This window comes from Microcaecilia unicolor, chromosome 12 (assembly GCF_901765095.1).
Source record: "Microcaecilia unicolor chromosome 12, aMicUni1.1, whole genome shotgun sequence".
Lineage (NCBI taxonomy): Eukaryota > Metazoa > Chordata > Amphibia > Gymnophiona > Siphonopidae > Microcaecilia > Microcaecilia unicolor.
The window spans coordinates 106,951,537-106,977,963 of NC_044042.1; the positions used below are offsets into that span (position 1 = coordinate 106,951,537).

Sequence of the window (26,427 nt, forward strand, 5' to 3'; positions counted from 1 at the left end):
GCGGTAATCGGCAGTGTATGCACGCTGACGATTACTGCTTGGTTAACGCGTGAGACCTTACCACTAAGTCAATGGGTGGTGGTAAGGTCTCAGGCCCAAAATAAATGTGTGCTGATTTTTATTTTGCCGCACGTCCATTTTCGTCCAAAAAAAAGGCCTTATTTGCAGGCGCAGTGAAAAATGGACCTGCGTACCCAATACACACATCTACACCAGGGCAGGCCATTTTTCAGCATGCCTTAGTAAAAGGGCCCCCAAGTTAGGTACTCAAGGTTATAAAACTAAGGGGCTGTGGAATTATCACAGTCAATGAGCCTGGATGACGGGCAATGAGTTGCCCCTTTATTTTTCCAAAAATCTAAACCAAGTGCAGTAGTGCGTAAAGATATAATTTATTATTTCAGACTTTTCTATTACAGGCTTCTTAGCATTGTTGCTGGAAGCTAGTCGTAGGTGGCAAGTGCCAACGTTGTATCTGGATCATACCTGCTGGATCCTCATCCGCTGTTCAGGCTGCTACGGTGAAAGGAACAGAAACAGAAAGGAACAAAATAGTTATTTTAAGAAACTCAAACTCTATGCAGTGACATTTCAGTGCAGCAGCACTGTCATTGTTCTGTATTTTGCTGCCTGGAATGTACAATGGCAGTGGGTTTGGAACATAAGCGTTGCCCTACTGGGACAGACCGAAGGTCCATCAAGCCCAGTTATCCTGCTTCCAATAGTGGCCAATCCAGGTCATCGCATGCCCCCTAGTCCTAGTATTTTTGGAAAGAGTAAACAAACAATTCACGACTACCATTTCCACTCCACTCATTATTTTATAGACCTCTATCATATCTCCCCTCAGCTGTCTTTTCTCCAAGCTGAAGAGCCCTAGATGCTTTAGCCTTTCCTCATAGGGAAGACGTCCCATCCCCTTTATCATTTTCGTTGCCCTTCTCTGCACCTTTTCTAATTCCAAGGTCCGCTGTACTAGTCAGAGAAAGTGAACCAAGGGGCAGAGAAAGTTTATATGAAACAATTATTTCTAAGCTTTCCTTGGCATCCTTTAAAAAAAATTTTTTAATTGCTCCTAATTACATCATTGAAATAGCAAGAAAAGAAATCTCTTTAAAGTGTAATAAATGTAATCAGTTTCAAAAAAACATGTCTGTAATAATTTAAGCTCCCCATATCGGGGGGGGGGGGGGGGGGGGGGGGAGGATTGAGATTTTTTTTTCTAATACTTGAATTTAATTGGTTAGAGCTACCTACATATGATGCCAGAAAAATGTGTTTCTGTCACCATCATCCTACCTGTAAGACTATAAGGGTTGAACTCAGCTCATCAGAAAAATTAGCCCTTCGGACCTACAGGCTTTATCTTGGAGAAATATTTTCAGACCATCTGGTTCCATAAAAATATCAATTTTCACCTTGCAGTTTCATAATACACTTTCAGGGAAACATTTGGATAAAAGGAAAAACCTAGTGGCCCGTTGACATTACAAAATAAATTATTTCTTACAATTACATGGTTGGAGACCAATCTAGGAAAACCTTGATTTTATGACCCTGGAATAGGAGTTCATCAGTTTCTAGAAAAATGTCAATCTCAGATCCCTGTCTGAGGACAGTCTAGAAGGCAATCGGGCAGAACAGATCGAACTCCTTCCTTCCACTAAGCTAGGTCATCACAAGGTCCCTGGCACTGTTCCCTCTGCGTTGGGTGGGAGTCCTCCACCTGCCAGTGGGTGGTGCTGTTTCACTATCACATTTTCAATCAGGGGCGGACTGACCAGGCAACCGGGGGCCCAGAGATTCTGCCCGACTGCCCGCCACACACTACAGTCCTCCCCGGTCCTACCTTTAAAGGCACACCAATGGTAATCTAGTAGCTTCTGCAGGGAGGGAACACGTTCTTTCCTGCCCGTTGTGCTGCTCCTATTCCCCCCCTGCCCGGCACTGCCATATTTTAAAAATGGTGGCCGAGACTGTCGAGACCCGCAAGACTACTGCAGGAAGTCTCGGCCACCATTTTGAAATAGCGGCAGAGCAGCAGGCAGGAAAGAACATGCTCCCCCCCCCCCCCCTCAGAGACCACTAGACCACCAGGGCACTTCAGGTAGGACCGGGGCAGTGGGGGTGGTAGCTGCAGCAGTAGGGAGGCAGCTGCACAGTGGTGTGAATATTGGGTGGCAGCCGGATGGGGTCCCAGACCACTCTCAATCTGCCCCTGTTTTCAATAGTGAGGGACAGGCAAGCTCTGAAGGACTGGAGGGAACCTACTTATCCTTAGCAATTGAAAACAAAATATTGAAGCACCAACTCCCACTCAGCTTAGAGGGAACAGTGGTCCCAGGTATATCATAAGGCCTGGGAATAGACAGTAAAGTCTCAAGTGGAAGTTTCAGTATCTCCCTAAAAAGAAAAGTCACAAAATATTTTATGGACAAGGTATCATTCAAGGTATAAAGTGTTACCCTTGATTACAGCAAGATTGACTCCTTCCAAGTTGTCACTTGCTGCCTGCATTCACATGAAAATGGCATTGCTCAGCCATTTAAAAACAGAAGAGCCTGTACCTTTAGCTTTGTGCAAATGCAGAAATATGTGGTTACCCTGACTACTACTACTACTTAACATTTCTAGAGCGCTACTAGGGTTACGCAGCGCTGTACAGTTTAACAAAGAAGGACAGTCCCTGCTCGAAGGAGCTTACAATCTAAAGGACGAAATGTCAAGTTGGGGCAGTCAAGATTTCCTGAATAGAGGTGTAGTGGTTAGGTGCCGAAGGCGACATTGAAGAGGTGGGCTTTGAGCAAGGATTTGAAGATGGGCAGGGAGGGGGCCTGGCGTATGGGCTCAGGGAGTTTGTTCCAAGCATGGGGTGAGGCGAGGCAGAAAGGGCGGAGCCTGGAGTTGGCAGTGGTGGAGAAGGGTACTGAGAGGAGGGATTTGTCTTGAGAGCGGAGGTTACGGGTAGGAATGTAAGGGGAGATGAGGGTAGAGAGGTAAGAAGGGGCTGCAGATCGAGTGCATTTGTAGGTTAGTAGGAGAAGCTTGAACTGTATGCGGTACCTGATCGGAAGCCAGTGAAGTGACTTGAGGAGAGGGGTGATATGAGTATATCGGTCCAGGCGCAAGATAAGATGTGCAGCCGAGTTCTGAACGGACTGAAGGAGGGATAGATGGCTAAGTGGGAGGCCAGCGAGGAGTAGGTTGCAGTAGTCAAGGCGAGAGGTAATGAGAGAGTGGACGAGAGTTCGGGTGGTGTGCTCAGAGAGGAAAGGACGAATTTTGCTAATGTTATAGAAGAAGAAGCGACAGGTCTTGGCTGTCTGCTGGATATGTGCAGAGAAGGAGAGGGAGGAGTCGAAGATGACTCCGAGGTTGCGGGCAGATGAGACGGGGACAATGAGGGTGTTATCAACTGAGATAGAGAGTGGAGGGAGAGGGGAAGTGGGTTTGGGTGGGAAGACAATAAGCTCGATCTTGGCCATGTTCAGTTTCAGGTTTCGGTTGGACATCCAGGCAGCAATGTCAGATAAGCAGGCCGATACTTTGGCCTGGGTTTCGGCAGTGATGTCCGGTGTGGAGAGATAAAGCTGGGTGTTGTCAGCATAAAGATGATATTGGAAACCATGAGATGAGATCAGGGAGCCCAGGAAAGAGGTGTAGATTGACAAAAGAAGGGGTCCAAGGACAGATCCCTGAGGAACTCCAACAGAGAGCGGGATGGGGGTGGAGGAAGAACCATGAGAGTGTACTCTGAAGGTACGGTGGGAGAACCAGGAGAGGACAGAGCCCTGGAACCCAAATGAGGACAGTGTAGCAAGAAGTAAATCGTGATTGACAGTGTCAAAAGCGGCGAATAGGTCGAGGAGGATGAGGATGGAGTAGTGACCTTTGGATTTGGCAAGGAACAGGTCATTGCAGACTTTAGATAGATACCCTGACTTGTTCTAATTTCGACAAACAGCATGACATTTCACGTTTCTCAAGGAAGTATCTTGACCTAAAAGATATTTGTTGTACTAAATGCAATGTTGAACTGAAAAAGTTATGACAATTTCCCCAGAAATTGTATAGAGTTGTAATAAAGAACTTCATATTTCTTCCATGGGAGAGTTTATCCTTTCTCTCTTCTTTTCTGTCTAAAATTGTAGTTCTCCCCCTTCCCTTCTATGTCAGTATTGACATGTCTTAGTTTGCTATATGTATACTCTTCCCCCCCCCCCCCCCCCACTTTAGCCTGACACATTGTAGATTGGTGGGAGAGAAAATCGTTTAATAAACTTGAAACTTCTTTTAGGAGAAGGGAATGGGGGTGAGGGAACCCCTTTGCTCCAGCTCTCATCTCAAACAATTCACTGAAGCAACCCCTAACAATTCTGGGATACATTGATAATTCCCCCTACACCCTAGATTCAATCCTCCCATCTACTGATATTGCATGCTGTGCCAAGTTTTGGCCTTCTGTACTGCAAAACTAATTTGGAGGAACTGGAAGGGTGGTAGCTTGGCATACCGCATTGAGATCACATGAGGTGAAGTCAAAATGTATTTATTAAAAAAAGCCCAATGTGGCCACGTTTCGTATATGGAAGGCTGCTTCAGGGGCAGCAACTAGATGGGAAATTGGAAAGCTCACTTCCCCTTAGTAAAAGCGGTTAGTAAAATGTGGCCACACTGGGCTATTTTTAATAAAAACATTTTGACTTCACCTCACTTGATCTGCTCTCATCGTTCACTACTACTGATACTGGATTCCACTTGCCTCTTCTGTATTGATACAGCATAATGAGTTTACTGGGCTCAATGAGATCTCAATCACTAACCCAGAGAACTCTTTACTGCATGTCCATCTTGCTCCACGCATCCCCTTCCCCACTGCGAAAAACAACTACTACTACTACTATTTAGCATTTCTATAGCGCTAAAAGGCGTACGCAGCGCTGCACAAACATAGAAGAAAGACAGTCCCTGCTCAAAGAGCTTACAATCTAATAGACAAAAAATAAAGTAAGCAAATCAATTAATGTGTACAGGAAGGAGGAGAGGAGGGTAGGTGGAGGCGAGTGGTTACAAGTGGTTACGAGTCAAAAGCAATGTTAAAGAGGTGGGCTTTCAGTCTAGATTTAAAGGTGGCCAAGGATGGGGCAAGACGTAGGGGCTCAGGAAGTTTATTCCAGGTGTAGGGTGCAGCGAGACAGAAGGGCGAAGTCTGGAGTTGGCAGTAGTGGAGAAAGGAACAGATAAGAAGGATTTATCCATGGAGCAGAGTGCACGGGAAGGGGTGTAGGGAAGGACAAGTGTAGAGAGATACTGGGGAGCAGCAGAGTGAGTACATTTATAGGTTAGTAGAAGGAGTTTGAACAGGATACGAAAACGGATAGGGAGCCATTGAAGCGACTTGAGGAGAGGGGTAGTATGAGTAAAGTGACCCTGGCGGAAGACGAGACGGGCAGCAGAGTTTTGAACCGATTGGAGAGGAGAGAGGTGACTAAGTGGGAGGCCAGCAAAAGGAAAAAGACAGCAAGGCTGCTTCAGGGCTAGACTTACATTTTTAGCTGTACATCTCATTGCTCAGGAAGGGTTTCTCAAAGGGGATTGTTACTTTGGTCATATGTTGACAGGATGCTCTGTCTTCATGTGGCCTCTTAACAGTAGCATCAGTCACTAATTAAGATATTCCCAGAGGGTGCAAGTTCTCCCAGTCACAGTGTGAAGAAGCTCCCCTAGGCAAGCCTGCCTAATCAAGTTAGGGAGTAGGAAATCAAACTCCTACCCACAGCCTGCATTTGGTATTAACTACTCCACCTTGCTCTCCCCCAGATTTTTTAAAAATGACTATTAAGGCAGGGCTTCCCAAACCTATCTCGGTGAGCACACAAGCAGTTTGGTTTTCAAGTTATTCCAATGAATATGCATAAGTTAAATCTGCATACCCTGGCTCTTATTTCATGCACATTTTGATAACTTGAAAATCCAAAGGGATGTTGGGTCCCTAGGACAGGAGTGATTAAACTCATTGGTCAAAGCAAGTAAGAAAGAGGTCCTCACAGTTCCCACAAAAAAGTGAAACAGCAAGAGCGAGGTGAGTTCCAAATGACCAAGCAAAATATGCCGACACGAAGACCCAACACAGGCCAAGTTTTTTCACAGAGACGACTGGTCGTTAAGCCTTGCAGTCATGTGCATTTCTATTCCGGTGGTGTCATCACTTTAAGAGCTCAGTTGTTCTACATGTTTTACGAGTCTGTGAAGCTGATTTTACGACCCCCGATGAAGGCCTTTTAGCCGAAACATGGCCCACGTTGGGTCTTTGTGTGAGCATATTTTGGCAAATAAACTCTTTGACGCTCTTACTTCTTGTAGGCCTTGGTCATTTGGAAATCTCCTCACTCTCACCCTCGCTGGTGCTGATTAAACTCATTGGAACAGCCAGGTCACTCAGATATATTTCATCCTACAGAAACACACATTTTGTGGCTAGGAGTCCAAAGTTCAAATTTCCCTTTAACAGTAGACATAAATAAAAAGCAACACACTTACGGGTGACTCTGCTTCAAAAGTTTTATGAGTCATATTTGACTCCTTGTTAACTTTTGAATCACAAATAAACAATGTGGTCAGTTAAGATCTGCTTATTCTAGCGTAACTTGATTATTGTAACTCCCTATATGGGGAGAATTACGGATCTTTTGTTGAAAATTTTTTTACAATTTATACAGAATGTGGCTGCAAGATTAAATTTTATGAAGAACAAATTTGATCATGTATCGCCCCTTTTCAACGCTCTTTCAAAAAATGACATCATATTCACTATTTTGCAGACATTCGAAAACTTATTCTATTTCAAAACTTTGTAACTAAGGGGTCTTTTACTAAAAACAATAGTGCATGTTATCTGCTACAGAGTCCATTTTATTCCTGTGGGCCCTGTTGCTAATCATTAGTAAAAGATGCCCCCCTAAATCTTGATCTGGCATTTTATACTTGATTCATGGTTTATTGATTATTATTGTAAACCACCTTGGGTCCAACGTTCATTGGGAAAAGGCAGTACAGAAATGGCAAGATTAGATTAGATTCAGGGTTTTTTTTCTGCCGGTACACACCGGTATGGTGTACTGGCACCTTTTTTACCCCCATACGGCATACCCAACATCCCTCTCTTCCCTCCATACTCCCTGTGTATGGATACAGGTCCAGGATGCCCCCCTTTCTCTCCCGCTAACACTGTCTAGTGCAATTCTGTAAGGAGAAGAAAACGAATCTGCTCAGCGCACTTACTCACCTGAGACCACCTGATCCGTTGCACTGATGCCAGAACTTCTCTATGCCCCCTTCGGATGTAACTTCCTTCTTCCTCATGGCCCGGATTCAGCCAAGGGACGTTCCAGTGTCAGCACAGAGGATCAGGCCTCAGGAAAGTAAAGGATTCATGTTTCTTCAGGTCTTATATACCACTAACATGCCCTGTTTAGGGTTCCGTGGGTTTACACCATTAGTGGGTCGGAGGTTGGTACAATATTATGAGTAGGACATTGGGTAAATGCAGTCTTGTTGGTTAGATACAGTTAGTACCATATTTTGTTTTGTTACATTTGTACCCCGTGCTTTCCCACTCATGGCAGGCTCAATGTGGCTTACATGGGGCAATGGAGGGTTAAATGACTTGCCCAGAGTCACAAGGAGCTGCCTGTGCCTGAAGTGGGAGTTGAACTCAGTTCCTCAGTTCCCAGGACCAAAGTCCACCACTCTAACCACTAGGCCACTCCTCCACTCTTGTAAGTGAGATATTAGGTGAATACAATTTTGTTGGTTAGAATGTTACCAGGAGAGAGAGGAGGAGTCCCAGTCCTGATCCTGGACCTGGGGAGAGAGGGACTAGGCTTCTCTCAAGGAGAATCGCTGGACATGGACAGGAGGGGAAGGGAGTGCAGGGGAGGGGAGAAATGCTGCACATGGATGGATGAAGGGGAGAGAGGAGAATCAATAGAAATGGATGGATGGAGGGGAGGACAGGAAAGAGAGGAGAATTGCTGGACATGGCTGGATGGAGGGGAGGGCAGGAGAGAGGGGAGAATTGCTGGACATGGATGGAGAGGAAAGAGTTCTGGACACGGAGGGAAGGGGAGAGAGGAGAAAAGCTGGATATGACTGAAGGGGAGAGAAGACAGAGGAAGATGCATATGGATGGAGGAGAGGGGGAAAATGCTGGACATGGGTGCAAGAGATGGGAGAGAGGAGAAATGCTGGATATGGATAGAGAGGAGGTAAGAGAAAAGAAGAAGATGCACATGGATGGAGATGAAGGAAAAGGAATAGAGGAGAAAAACTGCACATGGATGGAGAAAATAGGCAAAAGCTGGATCCACTCTATACCTCATCCAGTCAAGTCTGTGGAAGACCCAGCTTTTACTTATGGACGTAGGGCAAGAAGTGAAGGAGGAAAGTAAAGAAATAAATGGACAGGAAGCCCTGGAAACAGAGTTAAGAGAACAGATAGAGAACAACAGGATCAGAGACTGGGACCAACATGATCAGAAAAACAAAGTCACCAGACAACAAAGGTAGAAAAATCATTTTAATTTCATTTTAGTGTTTGGAATATGTCCAATTTGAGAATTTACATTTGCTGTCTTATTTTGCACTGTACAGGAGGAAACATGTTTCTCCTTTTCTGGTATTGTGCTGCATGTAGAGTCTAACTTCTTAGGATTTCAGGTTAATTTTTGAAGAATTTGAAGAGGGGCTGTCTCTGTTCTGCATGTGTGACTGTAAGGCCAAATGTCTGAATAGGGATCTGTTTGTTAGGTTCTGAGATTTTGATAACATATTGTGTTTCAGATTTGGCAAGACTGTTCTCCTAATTCCTGGTCTGTGTGCTAATTTGGTTTGTGTCATTTTGGGTATACTGGAGCTGTTAACAGCTTCCAGAAATTATTTATAATGAAGAAAAAAAAAATCACAAGTTATTTTTGTTCTCCTGTACTGGTGTAATATTTTCAATGATGCCTGGCTGTTAAAAGGGGTTTGAGGTGTGACTACCGTAGGGGCGGAGCAATAGTGACCCCGCCCCTACGATTACCCCTGAGTACCGGTACCTTTTTTTCCTACAAAAAAAGCACCAATTAGATTAGAGAGTGAAATAAAGCCCACCTACCTAGTTAAGCTGTTTGTTGACAGTAGGAGACTTGGAAAGAGCTTTAAGAGGTGATCTTGGGACCTTAGGGAGTAGGGTGAAAAAGTCAAACAAACAAAAAACAATCTCTGTGGTGAACATGGTTATACAATACATTAAGTGTCATATATATATATATATATGCATTAGCACACAGACATTTTCTTAAGTTACTACAAGAACACTTACCAACACCTATTTTGTAGGCAGTAAGGGCTCCCGTGTTATCTGTGCACTAAGCAGATAGCGTGCAGTAATGTAAATGCACTCACTGGTTAGCGCAGGAATACTCACTCTCCACCCGCCCGCCCACCACTGTTCCCTCTAACCTACGTGGGAGTCCTCCAACTGCATTGTTGCCAGTAGGGGGCAGTGCTTCAATATTTTGTTTTCAATCACTAGACAATTCTGCAGAGGTTGCCTGCACTGTTGCCAAGGTTGCGGTTTTCCCGCCCAATTGGACGGCTTTCCGCGACCCACTGCGGGAAATTTTTGACCGTTGCGGGTTGTGGTGGGCGTGGTTAGTGACGTTGGGGGTGGGGCGAGTGACGTTGTGGGTGGGGTTAGTGACGTTGTGGGTGGGGTTAGTGACATCGGGGTGGGGCTGATGACGGCAGGGGCGGGGTTTTGTGTGGGAAATTTTTTTTCAATTTGGCAAGCCTGGTTGCCTGTCCCTCACTATTGGAACAGCAGGATTGGCAGAACTATAGGTGAAAGACTCCTGCTCAGCTTAGAGGGAACAAGTGGACATGCCCCCTCAAAAACCAATTCCGAAAAATTCTTTAGCGTGTAATATTCTTGAATTACCATGTAGCATATCCTGCAATGTTCCATTTTTCACTGCGTCAGGCGCCTGTAGCACATAACAGGTTAGTAAAAGGGCCCCTAAGTGAGTCTAAATTTATATTCATGGAGATTTTATTTTACATGGAAACTTCATGATTCTTTACACATCATGTTTTGCTGTTACTTACACACATGAACAATTAGTTATTAATAGGGAGAAGACAGACCCTCTCAATTCCAAAATGTATTGATGAACAACATGTAGATTAAACTTTCCTTTTGTGACTATGTGTGAAATCCACAGTGTATTTGGGATGAATTTTATAACCGCACATAACTTTTCTTTGTACAAAGCAGAAGTACATTTGCATTTCTGCTTTGAAATGTCTGCTTTTTCTTGAACATTTATTCTTTGGAGGAAAGGGATTGTCGAGGAAACATTCCCTCATCAGCAGTCTGCACGCATACAGGTGCATGTGTGCAAAAGTCCATTTTAGCGAATGGCTTTAAAAATTCATCTCTTCTCGACTAGTGTTTGAGAAACATCATTCCTGACAGGATGTCAAGACAAGTATAAAGGGGTCCTTGTTCTAAGCTGCAGAAAAAGGACCCTGCAGTAGCAGTGGGGGGCCCTTTTTACCGCAGCGGGTAAAAAGCCACTAAACATAAATGGCCATGCGGCAGGGAGAACTTACTGCCACTCATTGAGTACATAACATAAGTACATAAGTGCTGACATACTGAGACAGACCAAAGGTCCGTCAAGCCCAACATCCTGTTTCTAACTGTGGCCAATCCAGGACATAAGGACCGGGTAAGCTCCCAAGACAGTACAATGCATTTTATTCTGCTTATCCTAGAAATAAGCAGTGGATTTTCCCAAGTCCATCTTAATAATGGCTTACGGATTTTTCTTTTAGGAAGCTATTTAAACCTTTTTTAAACCTCGCTAAGCTAACTGCTTTTACTACGTTCTTTTGCAAAGAATCACGTACAAACATTCTATACATGTTATTCCTGGAATTGTGGATTTTTCCCTAGTCCATTTAGTAGCGGTTTATAGACTTGTCCTTTAGGAAACCGTCTAACCCCTTTTTAAACTCTGCCAAGCTAACTGCCTTCACCACGTTCTCCGGCAACGAATTCCAGAGTTTAATTACATGTTGAGTGAAGAAATATTTTCTCTGATTCATTTTAAATGTACTACTTTGTAACTTCATTGCGTGCCCCCTAGTCCTAGTATTTTTGGAAAGAGTAAACAAATGATTCACGTCTAGCCGTTCCACTCCACTCATTATTTTATAGACCTCTATCATATAGACCTCAGCCATCTTTTCTCCAAGCTGAAGAGCCCTAGCCGCTTCAGCCTTTCCCCGTAGGGAAGTCGTCCCATCCCCTTATCATTTTCGTCGGCCTTTTCTTATTCCACTATATCTTTTTTGAGATGCGGCGACCAGAATTGCACACAGTATTCGAGGTGGGGTCACACCATAGAGCGATACAAAGGTATTATAACGTCCTGATTTTTGTTTTCCATTCCTTTCCTAATAATACCTTGCTCTCTTAGCTGCCGCCGCACATTGAGCGCAGGGTTTCAATGCACCATCAATGATGACACTTAGATGCCAGGTTAGCACCTCGCTATAAAAAAATATCCAGCGCACTGGATATGGCGCGTGCTCGAGCTGTAACTACCACAGGTGGCTGCGTTGGGCCGGCTGTAGTTCCAGGATAGTGTGCGGTAAGCCAGCGTTGGGCTTATCGACGCTTTTAAAAGGGCCCCGAAGTTATTCCATTAAACCCAGAGGGGTCAATATATTCTAATGATTTCACTGAGCAGAAATGGCTCCTGGCCGGTTACATTGCTTGTTTAGGGCTAAGCTCTCATTTTCAGCAGCAGTTAAAGGGTTAAGTGCCGCTGAACATGACTAGTTAGCAACCAACTAGTTCTGGGACATTTTGGGGGCGGAATCAGCACTTGGCCAGTTAGGTGCTGATATTCAGCACTTAACGGGCCAAAGTACGCATTTCAATAGTTCCAGAAAAAAGTCAGTCCTTATCGTTATGCAGCAGTTCATTGTAGGCCTCTTTTTACCAAGCTGCGGCAAAAAGGAGACTGCACTGCGTTGTTGCATGTTTTTCACCTGCGCCGAGGCCCCCTTTTAACACAGCAGGTAAAAGGGAAGTCTTCAGGAAATGGCTGTGTGGCAAGTGAAGCACTTGCCATGAGTCCACTTCAAGAGGGAGCCCTTACCGCCATCCATTGAGGTGGCAGTAAGGGCTCCTGCGTTAACCCAACGGCAAGTGGGCAGCACGTGACACTGCCCAATTACTGCTGGATACACCCTGGCACTACAGAAATGACAGCATGCTAGGGTTGGGAAGTACCAATGCTGTAGCCTGGCGGTACTTCCTGTTTAGTGAGCGGTAAGCCCGTGTTGGGTAAAAGGGGCCCTTAACTGGCTATGGTTTTGCCAGCTCTGTAAACCCAGAAATTCAATGCCAGACCCCGGGCAGAACCTGGCATTAAATTTTAGCCATAACTCTGGTGGAAGTGAAGAAATGCAGAGCACCTCTGGCTGAATATCGACCCCCAATTTTTTTGTTTTTGTTCCCAGGCCTAACTGCTGCCATACTTGTATAGGACTAAAAGATTTCAAAGGAAAGCACTAATGAACTTTGATGTTAATAACTAACATATTATTTAAGCAACAAATCCTACCCTCATAACTGATCCAGTTTCCTACAGAGGAAATTGGAGGGTCATGGGATAGGAGGAAATGTCCTATTGTGGATTAAAAACTGGTTGAAGGAGGGGGCTCCAAGGCATAACTCTGTGTGTGTGTAGAGGCGCAGAGATAAACTGGGACAAAGCAATCAACACGATGCCTAGTCTTTCCCCAGAGTGGAAAGCAACATGCTAAAATAGAGCTTCATCTTGGCCTTTCCTCAGGCAGGCGCGTCCCGCCTCCTCTAATACAACTTCTTGTCTTGCGCAGAGGTCCCGAGAGGATCCAAGATGGCCGCAAGCTGTTAGGACGCTGCGACTCACGCTCCTAAACCATGCCGAAACGAAGAGGAAGAATAGCGGGTAGGGCTTCCCCGCTAACTCCCTCATTACCTGGTCCGTTGGATCGATACCTGAGATCGCAGGGAGTCCATCGAGAAGGCGGTTTGCTACCAGATGTACGCGCCGGCGAAACGGAGAATTCGGCGCTCTCTGGACTTGAAGTGACTCTAAGCCCCGCTGAACGCACTCCTCCTCCCCAGCCGATAGGCGCCAGTTCCTTTCTCCTGGATTCGACAGGGTCTACTCCCACAGAGGTTAGGGGCCCAGAAGAACGCCGAATCGAAGCCTCCCTTACTACAGAGAGAGAACTGGAGATCAGTTTGCCCGTGGAAACGCTGCAAACTGAGGTGAGAGAAGCTGAGGGACAAAGTGAAGACACAGACCAGCCTGTAAGGTTTGAATTACCTAAAGAATTTACGATTAAACCTAAAGACGTTACATTGGAAGCTTTGTGGGATTTGGTTTCCAATCTGGGACAAGTTTTCCTTAAACAGATGAATGATTTTCAGCCCAAAGTTAAATCCTTGGAAATTAACCTAGGGGTACAAGAGCAACAAATTAAAGACTTGAATGGGAAACTTGTCAATCTGGATCAGAGAATTATGAAGCTTGAAACTTTACAACCTATTATGGTGAAAGATTTGACAAGTCTTAGAGATAAAATGGAAATATTTGACAATTACACTAAAAATCATAATCTTAGATTTATTAATTTTCCTCGACTTCAAAATGTTACCCCTATGGACATGCTAAAACGCTACATGCGTGAAAATTTACTAATTCCTGAACAGAATTTGCCACCAATGACTATGGTTTATTATATTCCTGGGAAAGGAACCTCTCAACCCGAAGCTCCGATTGATGTCTCTCTTTTACTTGAGACCTCTGATACTGAATTGGCAACCGCGGCTACACTAGTGGCCACGGTAGCATTGTTACCAGATAAGAATTGGATTTTTCGTTTGTTTTTCCGTAATAAAGATAAACCCTTTTTGGGTTTAAAAGTTTTACTTTTTCCTGACGTCTCTAAGGAGACTCGACGACGAAGGAAACAATTCCTTCTCCTTAGGCCTGAGGTTTTGCACTTGGGGGGTACCTTTTTTTTAAGATACCCCTGCAAGTGCATAGTAAGGCTTAGGGAGAAAAAATATGTATTTACAGAGCCGTCCCATGTGTCCGCACTTATAACCTCAGTGAAAATGGAAAAGCGTTAATTATAATTGTGCTCTACTTAACAGCTTTTGTATAATTTCTTTTTTATAATTTCTTGATAATTTGTCTCCGCTATTTTCCTGAAATCTTGGATCACAATTATGGACTTGAGTATAATTTTTCCATTGTGAAGCTTACCCTTCACTTTTTTATTTCCTGTTTTTATTTTACAATTCTGTAATTACTATAAACTTTACCTGAACAAGAGGTTTGTCTTGTAATATAATGGAAAATGTTAATAAATAAAATAAAAAAAAATAAAATAAAAAATAAAAAAAAAAACTGGTTGAAGGATAGGAAACAGAGAGTGGGGTTAAATGGGCAGTATTCACAATGGAGAAGGGTAGTTAGTGGGGTTCCTCAGGGGTCTGTGCTAGGATCACTGCTTTTTAATATATTTATAAATGATTTAGAGATGGGAGTAACTAGCGAGGTAATTAAATTTGCTGATGACACAAAGTTATTCAAAGTCATTAACTCGCGACAGGATTGTGAAGAATTGCAGAAGGACCTTATGAGACTGGGCGGCTAGATGGCAGATGACGTTTAATGTGAGCAAGTGCAAGGTGATGCATTTGGGAAAAAAGAACCCGAATTATAGCTACGTCATGCAAGGTTCCACGTTAGGAGTTACGGACCAAGAAAGGGATCTGGGTGTCGTCGTCGTCGATAATACGCTGAAACCGTCTGCTTAGTGTGCTGCTGCGGCTCGGAAAGCGAATAGAATGTTGGGTATTATTAGGAAAGGTATGGAAAACAGATGTGAGGATGTTATAATGCTGTTATATCGCTCCATGGTGCGACTGCACCTTGAGTATTGTGTTCAGTTCTGGTCGCCACATCTCAAGAAAGATATAGTGGAATTGGAAAAGGTGCAATGAAGGGCGACTAAAATGATAGCGGGAATGGGACGACTTCCCTATGAAGAAAGATTAAGGAGGCTAGGGCTTTTCAGCTTGGAGAAGAGACGGCTGAGGGGAGACATGATAGAGGTATATAAAATAATGAGTGGATGTGAAGTGTCTGTTCCTGCTTTCCAAAAATACTAGGACTAGGGGGCATGCGATGAAACTACAGTGTAGTAAATTTAAAACAAATTGGAGAAACGTTTTCTTCACCCAATGCATAATTAAACCCTGGAATTCGTTGCCGGAGAACATGGTGAAGGCGGTTAGCTTGGCAGAGTTTTTAAAAAGTGTTGGACAGTTTCCTAGAGGACAAGTCCATAAACCGCTACTAAATGGACTTGGGAAAAATCCACAATTCCGGGAATAACATGTACAGAATGTTTGTACGTTTGGGAAGCTTGCCAGGTGCCCTGGGCCTGAATTGGCCGCTGTTGTGGACAGGATGCTGGGCTCAATGGACTCTTGATCTTTTCCCAGTGTGGCATTACTTATGTACTTATGAATCACCACCTTTGGACAAAACCAAACACCTTTTCTTCCTTTGGCCAGCCCAGTGGCTCAGTGTGTCAGGACTCTATGCTACCCTGTGGCAGATCTGGGTTTAATTCCCATCCCTGGCTTTACTGTCTGAGCTGACTGGGGGGAGAATAGGTCACCACATGCTTGATGGTGACAACCTGAGGCCAGAGTTAAGAACAAAAATGTGTTGCCATACTGGGAGAGACCAAAGGTCATTCAAGCCCCAACAGTGGCCAATCCAGGTCACAAGTATCTGGCAGAACCCAGAACAGTAAAATAAATTTTATGCTGCTTATCCTAGAAATAAGCAGTGGATTTTTCTCAAGTGCATCTTAATAATGGCTTTCTTTTTTTTTAGTAAATGAACCAAACCCTTTTTAAACCCTGCTAAGCTAACTGATTTTTTACCACATAAATTAACATTTCTGCCTGAGGACTGTGGGGCTGTCACTGTAATGACTGGGTAGAGGAGACGCGAGATCGGGGGTGGTGGGGAGGTAAAAATGAAACAGTAGGTAGTGAATGGCGCCATTATCCAAGGAGAGGCTGAGTCTAACTGAGCTAGGAAACCCAAAGGAACAGGCACAAACTGAACCCAAAAAATAATGAAAAAGGACCCCAGCTGCCCTGGTGGACTCGCACATCTTAGCTATGCGTATGTGCGAGTTTGGTCCACACTACTCGCAGACTCTGCCTGCTCCACAACACGCAATAATGGTAGCATTTGAGCATTTCTGCCATGACATTTTCCTGGGACTGGGTTACATAAACCAACAAACTCTTTTATGGGTCTTAGTTATGTGAAGGGTTTGATTTATTGTACGGTTCTCTCATAGACACAAAAAGGGGGGGGAGAGACAGGTGCTACAGGTTCCTACACACACACACATTCTTCTGCTCTATGGGAAGAAGGGGATAGCATGAAAAACTACTTTAGTTCAAAGGGAAAGACATGCATCCAGAAAATTACTTGACCATACTACCCAGTTAAAACTTCCATACCTCACTAGAAGAGGCTGTGGGTCTGTAAAGACTTCAGACTTCTTTGTGTCTGCTTTCAGATCACATCTGCCCAGTCCAGCATCACCAATGGGTCCCACCATCAGGCCCTACTTGTGCCCAAATACAAAGGCATTATATTTGGGTTTTTAGGATCCCACAGTAAATATACACGAGGTGTATTTGCATACAATAGAGACATGCCATGCATATTCAATGGGGTTGTAGCCCTGAAGGCCCAGATTTGGAAACACCTGCCTTAGTTAAGGTGACTTTGCTTTATCAAGTTATGGTACAGGGGAAGTTAAATCTGAAAATGTGGCCTGTTCCTTGTCTAGTGATGTTTATAGGTATCATAATACTGACACACATACACTCAAAAATCACAACTGGGGCATCGGCTGCCAATGGATCAGTAAAAATAAGGACATGGAGCAAAAGTGACTGACTTACAGGCCTGGAGGTCTTGGATTTTGGGCTTTAACTACATTTTATTTTTACCACAGAAGCAGGGGTGTCGCCAGACACCCAATTTTGGGTGGGCCTGGGCCCAAGATAGGTGGGCAGAAGAACTGTGCCTTGTCCCACAAGTGATTTGGTCTCTCCCTCTCTCGCTTGCATTAGGGTTACCATTTTGTGTCCTCTGAAAAAGAGGATACATGTCACGCCCCCTACCCCGCCCCGCCACGCCTCATGCCCCGCCCCTGCCCCGCCCCCTTCAGGTCCTCTTTCCGCCCCTATTCCCCGCCCCCCCATCACATACCCCCCCTCACTTACTTTCTAGCCCTGGTGGTCTAGTAGCGTCTTCTCTTTGGGGCAGGAAAGAGCCCCCTCTTTCCTGCCCGGAGCCCTGCCTGCCCTTGCCTGCTGCATCTTCCTCGGTCTGGCTGGGGATTCAAAATGGCCACCGAGAGTTGAAGCGGCCTCGCAAGAGTTCAACTCTCAGCGGCCATTTTGAATCCCCAGCCAGACCGAGAAGGATGATAGACAGGGGAAGCAGCGCTCCGGGCAGGAAAGAGGGGGCTCTTTCCTGCCCCAAAGACGTCACTAGACCACCAGGGAACATGGTAAGGAAGGGGAGGGGGACGGGAGACCAGACCCACGGCGCCGATCGCCCGCCCACACGCCCACCGCACGCACGCGCCTGCCCGCACCCGCGCCCACTTTTGTCCAGAAATCCGGACAAACGTGGGCGCGGGCAAAATCCGCCGGACGCCCCGGACATGCCCCCAGCCAGACCGAGGAAGATGCAGCAGGCAAGGGCAGGCAGGGCTCCGGGGAAATCCGGACGTATGGTAACCCTAGCCTGCATGCCACATGGTCTCTCAAACATCCCCTCCCCCGCATACCTTTGAAATCGCAGATTTTCACTGGCAGCGAGCAGCGACTAATACACACTGTTCATGTTGACCCCACAGCCTTCCCTCTGATGCAACTTCCTGTTTCCACCTAGGCAGGACTACATCAGAGGGAAGGCTGTGGGGCCGGTGGGAGCAGTATGTATCGGTCACTGCTCACTGCAGGCAAAAATCTGCTATTTACAAGGTATGCAAGAGGGACAGTTGTTGGGAGTTTTCGGCTGGTGGGGCTTGGGGGTCCCTGCCAGCCACATCATAGGTGTGCTGCTACTAGGTGGGCCTGGGCTTTGCTACTGCACAGAAGCATTTTAAGTGCTTATATGCAAACAAAAACTAATGCAAGACAAGAAAATAAAAAAGCACAAATTTGCAAAGTCCTCAGCATCTCAAGGGGAAAACCAGTTGGCGGCAGGTGAAAGCCTACAGCAGCCTGGGCTGGGGAGAACTGACTCACAGCCAAGACTTCAAAGTTTGGTCTTCAGTTGATTTGGTCATGCAGAATCAGCAGGCTCTGATTTTGGATTTTATTTTAGGTGGGGGGGGGGGCGATCTTGGTGGGATTTGGACTAGGTTGGATGCCTGTGAATCTTTGCCCCTTCAGTGTTCACAAAATGGAAGTTGCTCAAATGTAAATCACCTTCCCAATAAGATCAGAACTGGGGAAATAAAGGAGATTCTGGTCTGGGTTCATCCAAATCAATTTGTGGGCTGACCCTAATCCCACCTCCAGGGCTGAACAAGGGGGGGGGGGAGGGGAAATCAGCTCATAATCCTAAACTAATAAGCGCTGTGACCTCATAATACCTCTTACCATATATGGGCTGGGGATTGATGATACTCCCCCCTTCTTGGGTTGAGGCACGGTCTTCATTTTCTCAGGTCCACATATGCATGCCCTTAAACTACAAATATTTCTGAATCACTGCTACAGGCAGGAAATGAGAAACAAGCCCCTGAATTTATAATTTTTAAAGTACGGGGAACCAGGGGCGTAGCCAGACAACAGATTTTAGGTGGGCCTAAACAAGAAGTGGGTGGGCACCAAGTGTTCTCCCTCCCCCCAACCACCACCAAAAAAATCTCAGCTGGCGGGAAAATGCTTATTTCTACCTTGGCAGTCTGTAGCAGGCATGCGCTGAAAACTGAGAATGCGCAGATGCTGGTAGTGTTTTCATTACCATCGGGGAAGTCTGCAGCTGGCCGAGCTTGGGATTCCCACTAGCTACCGCTAAACGTGTGCTACTGTTGGATGGGCCTGAGCCCTAAATGGGTGGGCCCTGGCCCACCCAGGCCCACCTGTGGCTACGCCACTGCGGGGAACCACTTTGGTTTTATGCGCATCTGGGGCATGCTCAATGGAGTCGCTCTGCCTCCTTTATTCCAGATGTGCAGGGTATTGTCCTAGGAGGTGTACATTAGGGTTAGCAGCTGGCTCCATGGCATCTGGATCGGCTGAGCCAGTCCTATTTTACCTGCTCCTTCCCCCTTCCCCTCTTTGACTTGTAAGGTCAAGCAGTTTTTAAGAAAGGCGGCAACCCTAAGCTCATAGATGCAATAGGAGTTAAAACCTGGTGATAAGAAACTAGAAACCTTAATACAAATGTGTGAAGTGATAATAACGGGGGAGGAGGAGGGTTTACAATTCATCAGGTATGTGTTTCTGTGGCTGAGCTTACAGCCTCCTATGTTCCCATTTACAGTGACCAGGTAGCTCTGTTTTGCAGGCAGATCCTGGTTTTACCCCCCCAGATCTTCATTTATTTATTTTAGGGGCATCAGGACTGCACCTCTATGTATGTTGGGTAAAACCAGGATTAGATCCTTTGGTCCTGACTAAAAATGACCTCATTACACATGACCAGGGCTTTTTTTGAGGGGGTACTGAGTACCAGCACCTTTTCCGTTGTCTGCTAAAATTGACCCATGGACCCCAAGTTTTAATGAAAGAACAGTCTCTACACACCAATTCTGCCTTGTCATACATTCTGTGACCGGTTGCAGGGGGCCTGGCTATTGAGGGATGGGTCCCTCAGTGATTACCCCACCCCTGAAGAGTGGCCTGGCATTTGAATACGGGCACCTTTTCCAGTGTCTCCTAAAATTGACCCATGGACCACAAGTTTAATGAAAGAACTCAGGCTCAAGACACCAGTTCTGCCTTTGTCATAGATTCTGTGACTGGTTGCAGCAGGGAGGGGGGCTGGCTATTGTGGAGCGAGTCCCTCAGTGATCACCCCACCCCTGAAGGGTGGCCTGGCATTTGAGTACGGGCACCTTTTCCAGTGTCTCCTAAAATTGACCCATTGACCACAAGTTTAATGAAAGAACTCAGGCTCAAGACACCAATTCTGCCTTTGTCATAGATTCTGTGACTGGTTGCAGCAGGGGGGGGGCTGGCTATTGTGGAGCGAGTCCCTCAGTGATCACTCCACCCCTGAAGGGTGGCCTAGCATTTGAGTACCGGCACCTTTTTTAACTAGGAAATACGCACTGCACATGACCGATGCTAAAATCTCTCATTGATCCCTATGTAATATCATCCCAGGTATCCTCTACTGGGATCAGTCGGTAACCTGGCAGAATCAAATCCTACAATCCTATTTATCTTTTTCAGGGTGAGAGGAACAAGACATCAGATGGGCTGCAAGAGGGGAAATGGCCTGGTTTCCGCTATGAAACATCAGGCTTTAAAGAAAACAATTCGACAGCATAACGACACATCAACAGGGGCAAATATTACACTGTGGTTCTCAACCAAGTCCTTCAGCACACAAGCAGCTAGTCAGGTTTTCAGGGAACCTATGCTGAAAGAATTTGCTTGCACTGTCATATGTAAATCGCTTTGACTGTAATCACGGAAAGGCGGTATATCAAATCCCACCACCCTTCAGTGTTTGCAGATCCTTTTCATGTCTATTCATTGCAACGACCCTAAAAGCCTGACTGGCTGGTTGTTTCCCAGGGAGTAGCTTGAGACCAGTGGAAAAATTGAGGTGGGGCCCCCTATAACGCTATTGCTTTCAAGGTAGTGTGGGGGGGGGGGGGGGTAGGATGCACATTTCCTAAAGCGGACATATTTCAATAAATAAATTCTGAAAAAAATACTTTCTTTTTCAACCTTTGTTGGCTGAGCATTGCTTTTGTCCTAGTGTCTCTTTTCTGCTTTTTTTTTTTTGTCCAGGGTCTCCTGTTCTTTTGACATTTCTTCTCTATGTCCGAAATCCATCTTTCTTATATATGAGATCTGTCCTGTTCAATTTCTCCCCTCTCTGTCTGTGTCCCTGTGCTGTGCGTCCTCTAGAACCAGCACCTCTTTTGTATCCTTGTCCTTCCTCATGTCTACCTTCTGGAGTGGAGGAGTAGCCGAGTGGTTAGTGCAGTGGACTTTGATCCTGGGGAACTGGGTTCAATTCCCACTGCAGCTCCTTGTGACTCTGGACAAGTCACTTAACCCTCCATTGCCCCTGGTACAAAATAAGTACCTGAATATATGTAAACCGTTTTGAATGTAGTTGCAAAAACCTCAGAAAGGCGGTATATCAAGTCCCAATTCCCTTTCTCTCCTCTTTCTTCCATTCCTCCTGTGCCCCCTTGAGCCCCCACCCACCTATTTTATGTAGTCTGGCATCTCTCTCTCTCTCTCTCTCTCTTACTCCCTCCAATTGGACCAGTGTCTCTCCTTCAGTCCAGTCTCTGCCTCTCTGTTTCCCCCCCACCCCAGTTCACATTCTGCCCCTCTCTTCCCCTTCCCTGTGCTCCAGGTCTCTCTCGTCCCTAAGCCCCCACCCCACCCCAGGTCCAGCATCTCTCTCCCTTTCTTTCCCTTCGCCTTTGATCAGGCTTTCTCCCCTCCCCCCAGCCACCCGTATGGGTCCACAGCATCTGCCTATTTTCATTCCCTCCCCTGGGTCACAGCAAAGGCAGCACTGAAGGTGGCTTTCTGTCCTCTGCTGTGTCTCACTTCTCTGATGCAACGTCCTCTGGGCAGGATGCGGCAGAGGACAGGCCCTCCTAGACAGAGAGCAGTCTTCAACGCTGCCTCTGCCATGACTCACCAGCGTTTGGAGGATGGGGGGAATGGAGGTAGGCAGATGGCGGACCTGTGTGGGTGCACATTGGGGGTGGGGTGGGGAAGGAGCTCCAACTTCAGGCGGCCCCTACCATTTGGCAGCCCTGGGCATTTTGCTGGACTATGCCCCTGGTTGAGACCTACTGAATTAGAGTCTCAGCTGGCTAGCTGGCACTCACCAGATTTTGTGTTTACAAGAGGGACATACTCTTGAAAAAAACATTTTGTCAAGGCGGTTCCTGAGAGGGTCCGCTGCACAAACAGGGTTCTGAAAGCAGGCCCCCCCCCTTATGTGTATGGGCCACACACTGCTTTAAAGGAGCTCTGAACCTAACTCTTCAGACACAACCAACTAGTCTGGATTTCAGGATATCTACAATGAATATAGATCTAATCTAATCTAGTCCTTTTCTGCGCACATCCAGCAAATAGCCAAGACCTGTCGCTTCTTCCTCTATAACATTAGCAAAATTCGCCCCTTCCTCTCCGAGCACACCACCCAAACTCTCATCCACTCTTTCATTACCTCTCGCCTTGACTACTGCAACCTACTCCTGACCGGCCTCCCATGTAGCCATCTATCCCCCCTTCAGTCCATCCAGAACTCTGCCGCACGTCTTATCTTCCGCCTTAACCGATATACTCATATCACCCCTCTCCTCAAGTCACTTCACTGGCTCCCAATCAGATACCGCATACAGTTCAAGCTTCTCTTACTCACCTACAAATGCACTCGATCTGCGGCCCCTCCGTACCTCTCTACCCTCATCTCCCCTTACGTCCCTACCCGTAACCTCCGCTCTCAAAACAAATCCCTCCTTTCAGTACCCTTCTCCACCACCTCCAACTCCAGGCTCCGCCCCTTCTGTCTCGCCTCACCCCATGCCTGGAACAAACTCCCTGAGCCCATACGCCGTGCCCCCTCCCTACCCATCTTCAAATCAATGCTCAAAGCCCACCTCTTCAATGTCGCCTTCGGCACCTAACCACTACACCTCTTCTCAGGAAAACTTATCTACCCCAACTTGACATTTCGTCCTTTAGATTGTAAGCTCTTCCGAGCAGGGACTGTCCTTAATTGTTAATTTGTACAGCGCTGCGTAACCCTAGTAGCGCTCTAGAAATGTTAAGTAGTAGTAGTAGTAGTAGTCTATCACAGAACTTGATTAGTCGCATATATCTCTAAAATAGATACAACTTACAAAATAAGAAAAACAAAACCACACAATAATGGGGACAACAGTATACAGTTACAGTAACAAGATTAAATAAGTCACAATACTAATTTAAATCAAATAAAAATGTTTTCACTTGCTTTCAAAAGAGCAAATAATTTGGAACCATCCTGATAGTACTGGGTACGGTACTCCAGTCATAAATAGCCTGGAATGAAAACATAGATTTGAGTAGACACTTTTAATGAATATCTTTGACAGAGGGACATTTCAGTAACAATTGACAACAGGTTCAGGGGCTGCCTCCATAAAACAAGAAACATATTACAAGCAATGTTTTAAAAAATCACGGCCCTTCAAAGGAAGTCAATGCAATTCCTGCAAATCACTGGTAACACTGTCAAACGTACTAATTGGAAAGATAACACACATTTACATGCACACTGGAAACCTGACTGGCTGGGTGCAGGGCTGCCAAGGGGGGGGGGGGGGAGAGCAGGGGAGCAAAATTCTACGGCCCGGGCCTCCAAAGGGGGCCTGGTACTGGGGTCTCTCTCTCTCCTGCTCCTAACGGAACCCAAGTGATTGTGTCCCGACAGAAGCAGAAAATTCCAGCGCTGGGCCCCCCTTGGAGGCTGGGGAGGACCTGGAGATCTTCTGCCCATTGCTGAGCTGCTACTTTTCCTCTCAGGCACACAAGCCCTGAGAGGAAAAGCAGGGGCGGGCAGGCAGCGCTGGAGGAAGACGTCGTCTGCTGGCGGCCCGCCAACCAAGGTATTTCAATTCTGTTGTGACAACGGCAGCGATCGGGGGGGGGGGGGGCAGCAGACGATGATTGGGGGGCAGCAGCTGCCCTGCCCCGGGGTCCAGTGGCGGCGATCCTGCCCCGGGCCCGGTTCAGTCTTTCAGTTGCTCTGGATGGATGTGTCCTGGGGATGGGGCTGAGGACACTGCTATAAAGGCCGACAATCCAGAAGCAGAGGACAACACCAAAGAAAGGGATTTAGATGATCTCTTCCCAAGCCGGCATGTCTGCCTCAGTCTTGACAGCCTGAGGGACAGGAAGATACTTGACAGCGTGCCCGGAAACCTCCAAATCTTTGGGGACAGGCTGAGTTATGATTTATCCAAACTTGATATACAACCAGATCTACAAAGGTTGAGGCAGTTTACATCATGCCAAATACAGAATGTCCTGGGTCTGCCCTTAATTCAATTGCCAATTAGTGACACTAAAGAGCTAGGCGGTATTCTATAACGTACACACCAACATTGCTTAGCGTGAAAGTGCGCAGGGATGCAAACATGAGTATGGGCAGGTCACGGAAGTGTCTCTGGAATTTACATGGTACGTATAGAAAGCTATAGGTTACACGCACACCAAGCTACAATTAGACGCCAACTGTTGCAACTGTAATTATGGAATTGGAACTAAGCACATGGCATTGGGGCAGCTAAATCTTGGCATCAATTTATAGAATTGCCATCAGTGTTTTGTTCAAAACTCTTCAGTTCAAAGTAACGCATCTGGCTAGGACTTTGTAATGGTTATTTTGGACCTGGCTCTTTCCTCCTGGGTTCTCCCAGGCTAAGGCACTATGAATCTTCATTTAGAAGTATCTGGCCATTTTTCCTTGTCTTATATCTCTCTCCCAATCATTTTAGTCTACTTATTGCAACGGCAGTCCGGTCTCCTTCCTGAAGCCTGCAGTCACGGGTTCTAAATCCAGTCACCAGGTGCCATCATTGTCTTACTGCCGAGTTCCCTCATTCGAGGGGTTGTGTCTCTGCACCTTCCCAGCTATGGACACCCTGGAGATCAGAAGACCTGAAATGGGAATCAACTAAAGATGTCAAGTTACCCAGTTTCAGGCTGGAGACTATTTGGCTAGTTCCCCCCAAAGCAGTGTGGGATTCGTAGTCCCTGATTCTGCCCATTGAAATACTACTACTACTACTACTACTTAACATTTCTAAAGCGCTACTAGGGTTATGCAGCGCTGTACAATTTAACATGGAAGGACAGTCCCTGCTCAAGGAGCTTACAATCTAAAAGACAAATGTACAGTCAATCTGATAGGTCAGACAGATTGGGGCAGCCTATATGTTCGAAAGGTTAGGTTCCGAAAGCAGCATTGAAGAGGTGAGCTTTAAGCAAGGATTTGAAGATGGGTAGGGAGGGGGCTTGGCGTAGGGGTTCAGGAAGATTGTTCCAGGCATAGGGTGAGGCAAGGCAAAATGAGCGGAGCCTGGAGTTGGCAGTGGTGGAGAAGGGAACTGAGAGGAGGGATTTGTCATGTGAGCGGAGGTTACGGGCAGGAACGTAGGGGGAGATGAGGGTAGAGAGGTAGGGTGGAGCAGCAGAGTGAGTGCATTTGTAAGTAAGGAGGAGAAGCTTGAATTGGATGCGGTATCTGATCGGAAGCCAGAAATCAATGCTACAAGTCCCATAATGCACCTGGATAGGGGTGTTCAGAAATCCAGGATTGTCCCAAACTCTCCAGCCTGGAACTGTTTAACGTAGCACTTCTGAATCAACCCAGGGGCAGTATGATCACAGAGCCACTGTGGCAGCCCTAATTCAGAAAAATGAAGCCTGCCAAAAACCCCCCTTCTAAAGCAGGAAACATGACCCTCATTTTTTACTACTAAAGCAAAACAGATAATGGAGGGGGAGGACTCGGAGGAGGGAGGGTCAGTATTATTCTGAAGAATGTTAACATTCTTGTCCTGAACTATCTGTTTCTCCCCATTAAATCGAGATAAATGAATTTTAAGGCTCTGGAAATGAGTTTCCAGCATCTAGAATTCTATCACAGTGGCAACTAAAAGAATCAGTACGTTTCCGCAGAGGTCACAGAATCAATCATTTCCCCCAGACCAATTTTACATTCTAGGTTATTGTCTGATGCCTACTGCTTTAGGAGAAAGGTTTCACAAGCCAAGCAAAGCAGAAAAAATATAAATCCTTAACTTCCATCTTAGGTGTCTCAGACAACGTAATAATATTTGCCAACCACAAAGAAGGAAATTTGAAGAGGGCTGAAATAGGAACAGCAAGGCAGCTATCTTAATGCCAAATCCCTATAATGCAATGCAAATCTATATAAATAATTCTCACCTCCAATTCTGAAGCTCACTGTGTGGCAGGGAAAC

At 46.0% G+C, this 26,427-nt stretch overlaps 1 protein-coding gene across 1 annotated transcript in view; it reads right to left on the minus strand.

Annotated features, from left to right (window-relative positions):
• Positions 1 to 382: 382 nt before the first annotated feature.
• LOC115481995 (ras-related protein Rab-18A-like) overlaps positions 383 to 26,427 on the minus strand; it is a gene marked incomplete in the record, with an annotated part of 104,465 nt that continues 78,420 nt past the window's right edge. The window contains 4 exon segments of the mRNA XM_030221515.1: positions 383 to 516; positions 9,158 to 9,220; positions 16,673 to 16,779; positions 18,839 to 18,929. Of these exon segments, the coding sequence (XP_030077375.1) occupies positions 498 to 516; positions 9,158 to 9,220; positions 16,673 to 16,779; positions 18,839 to 18,929 (280 nt within the window).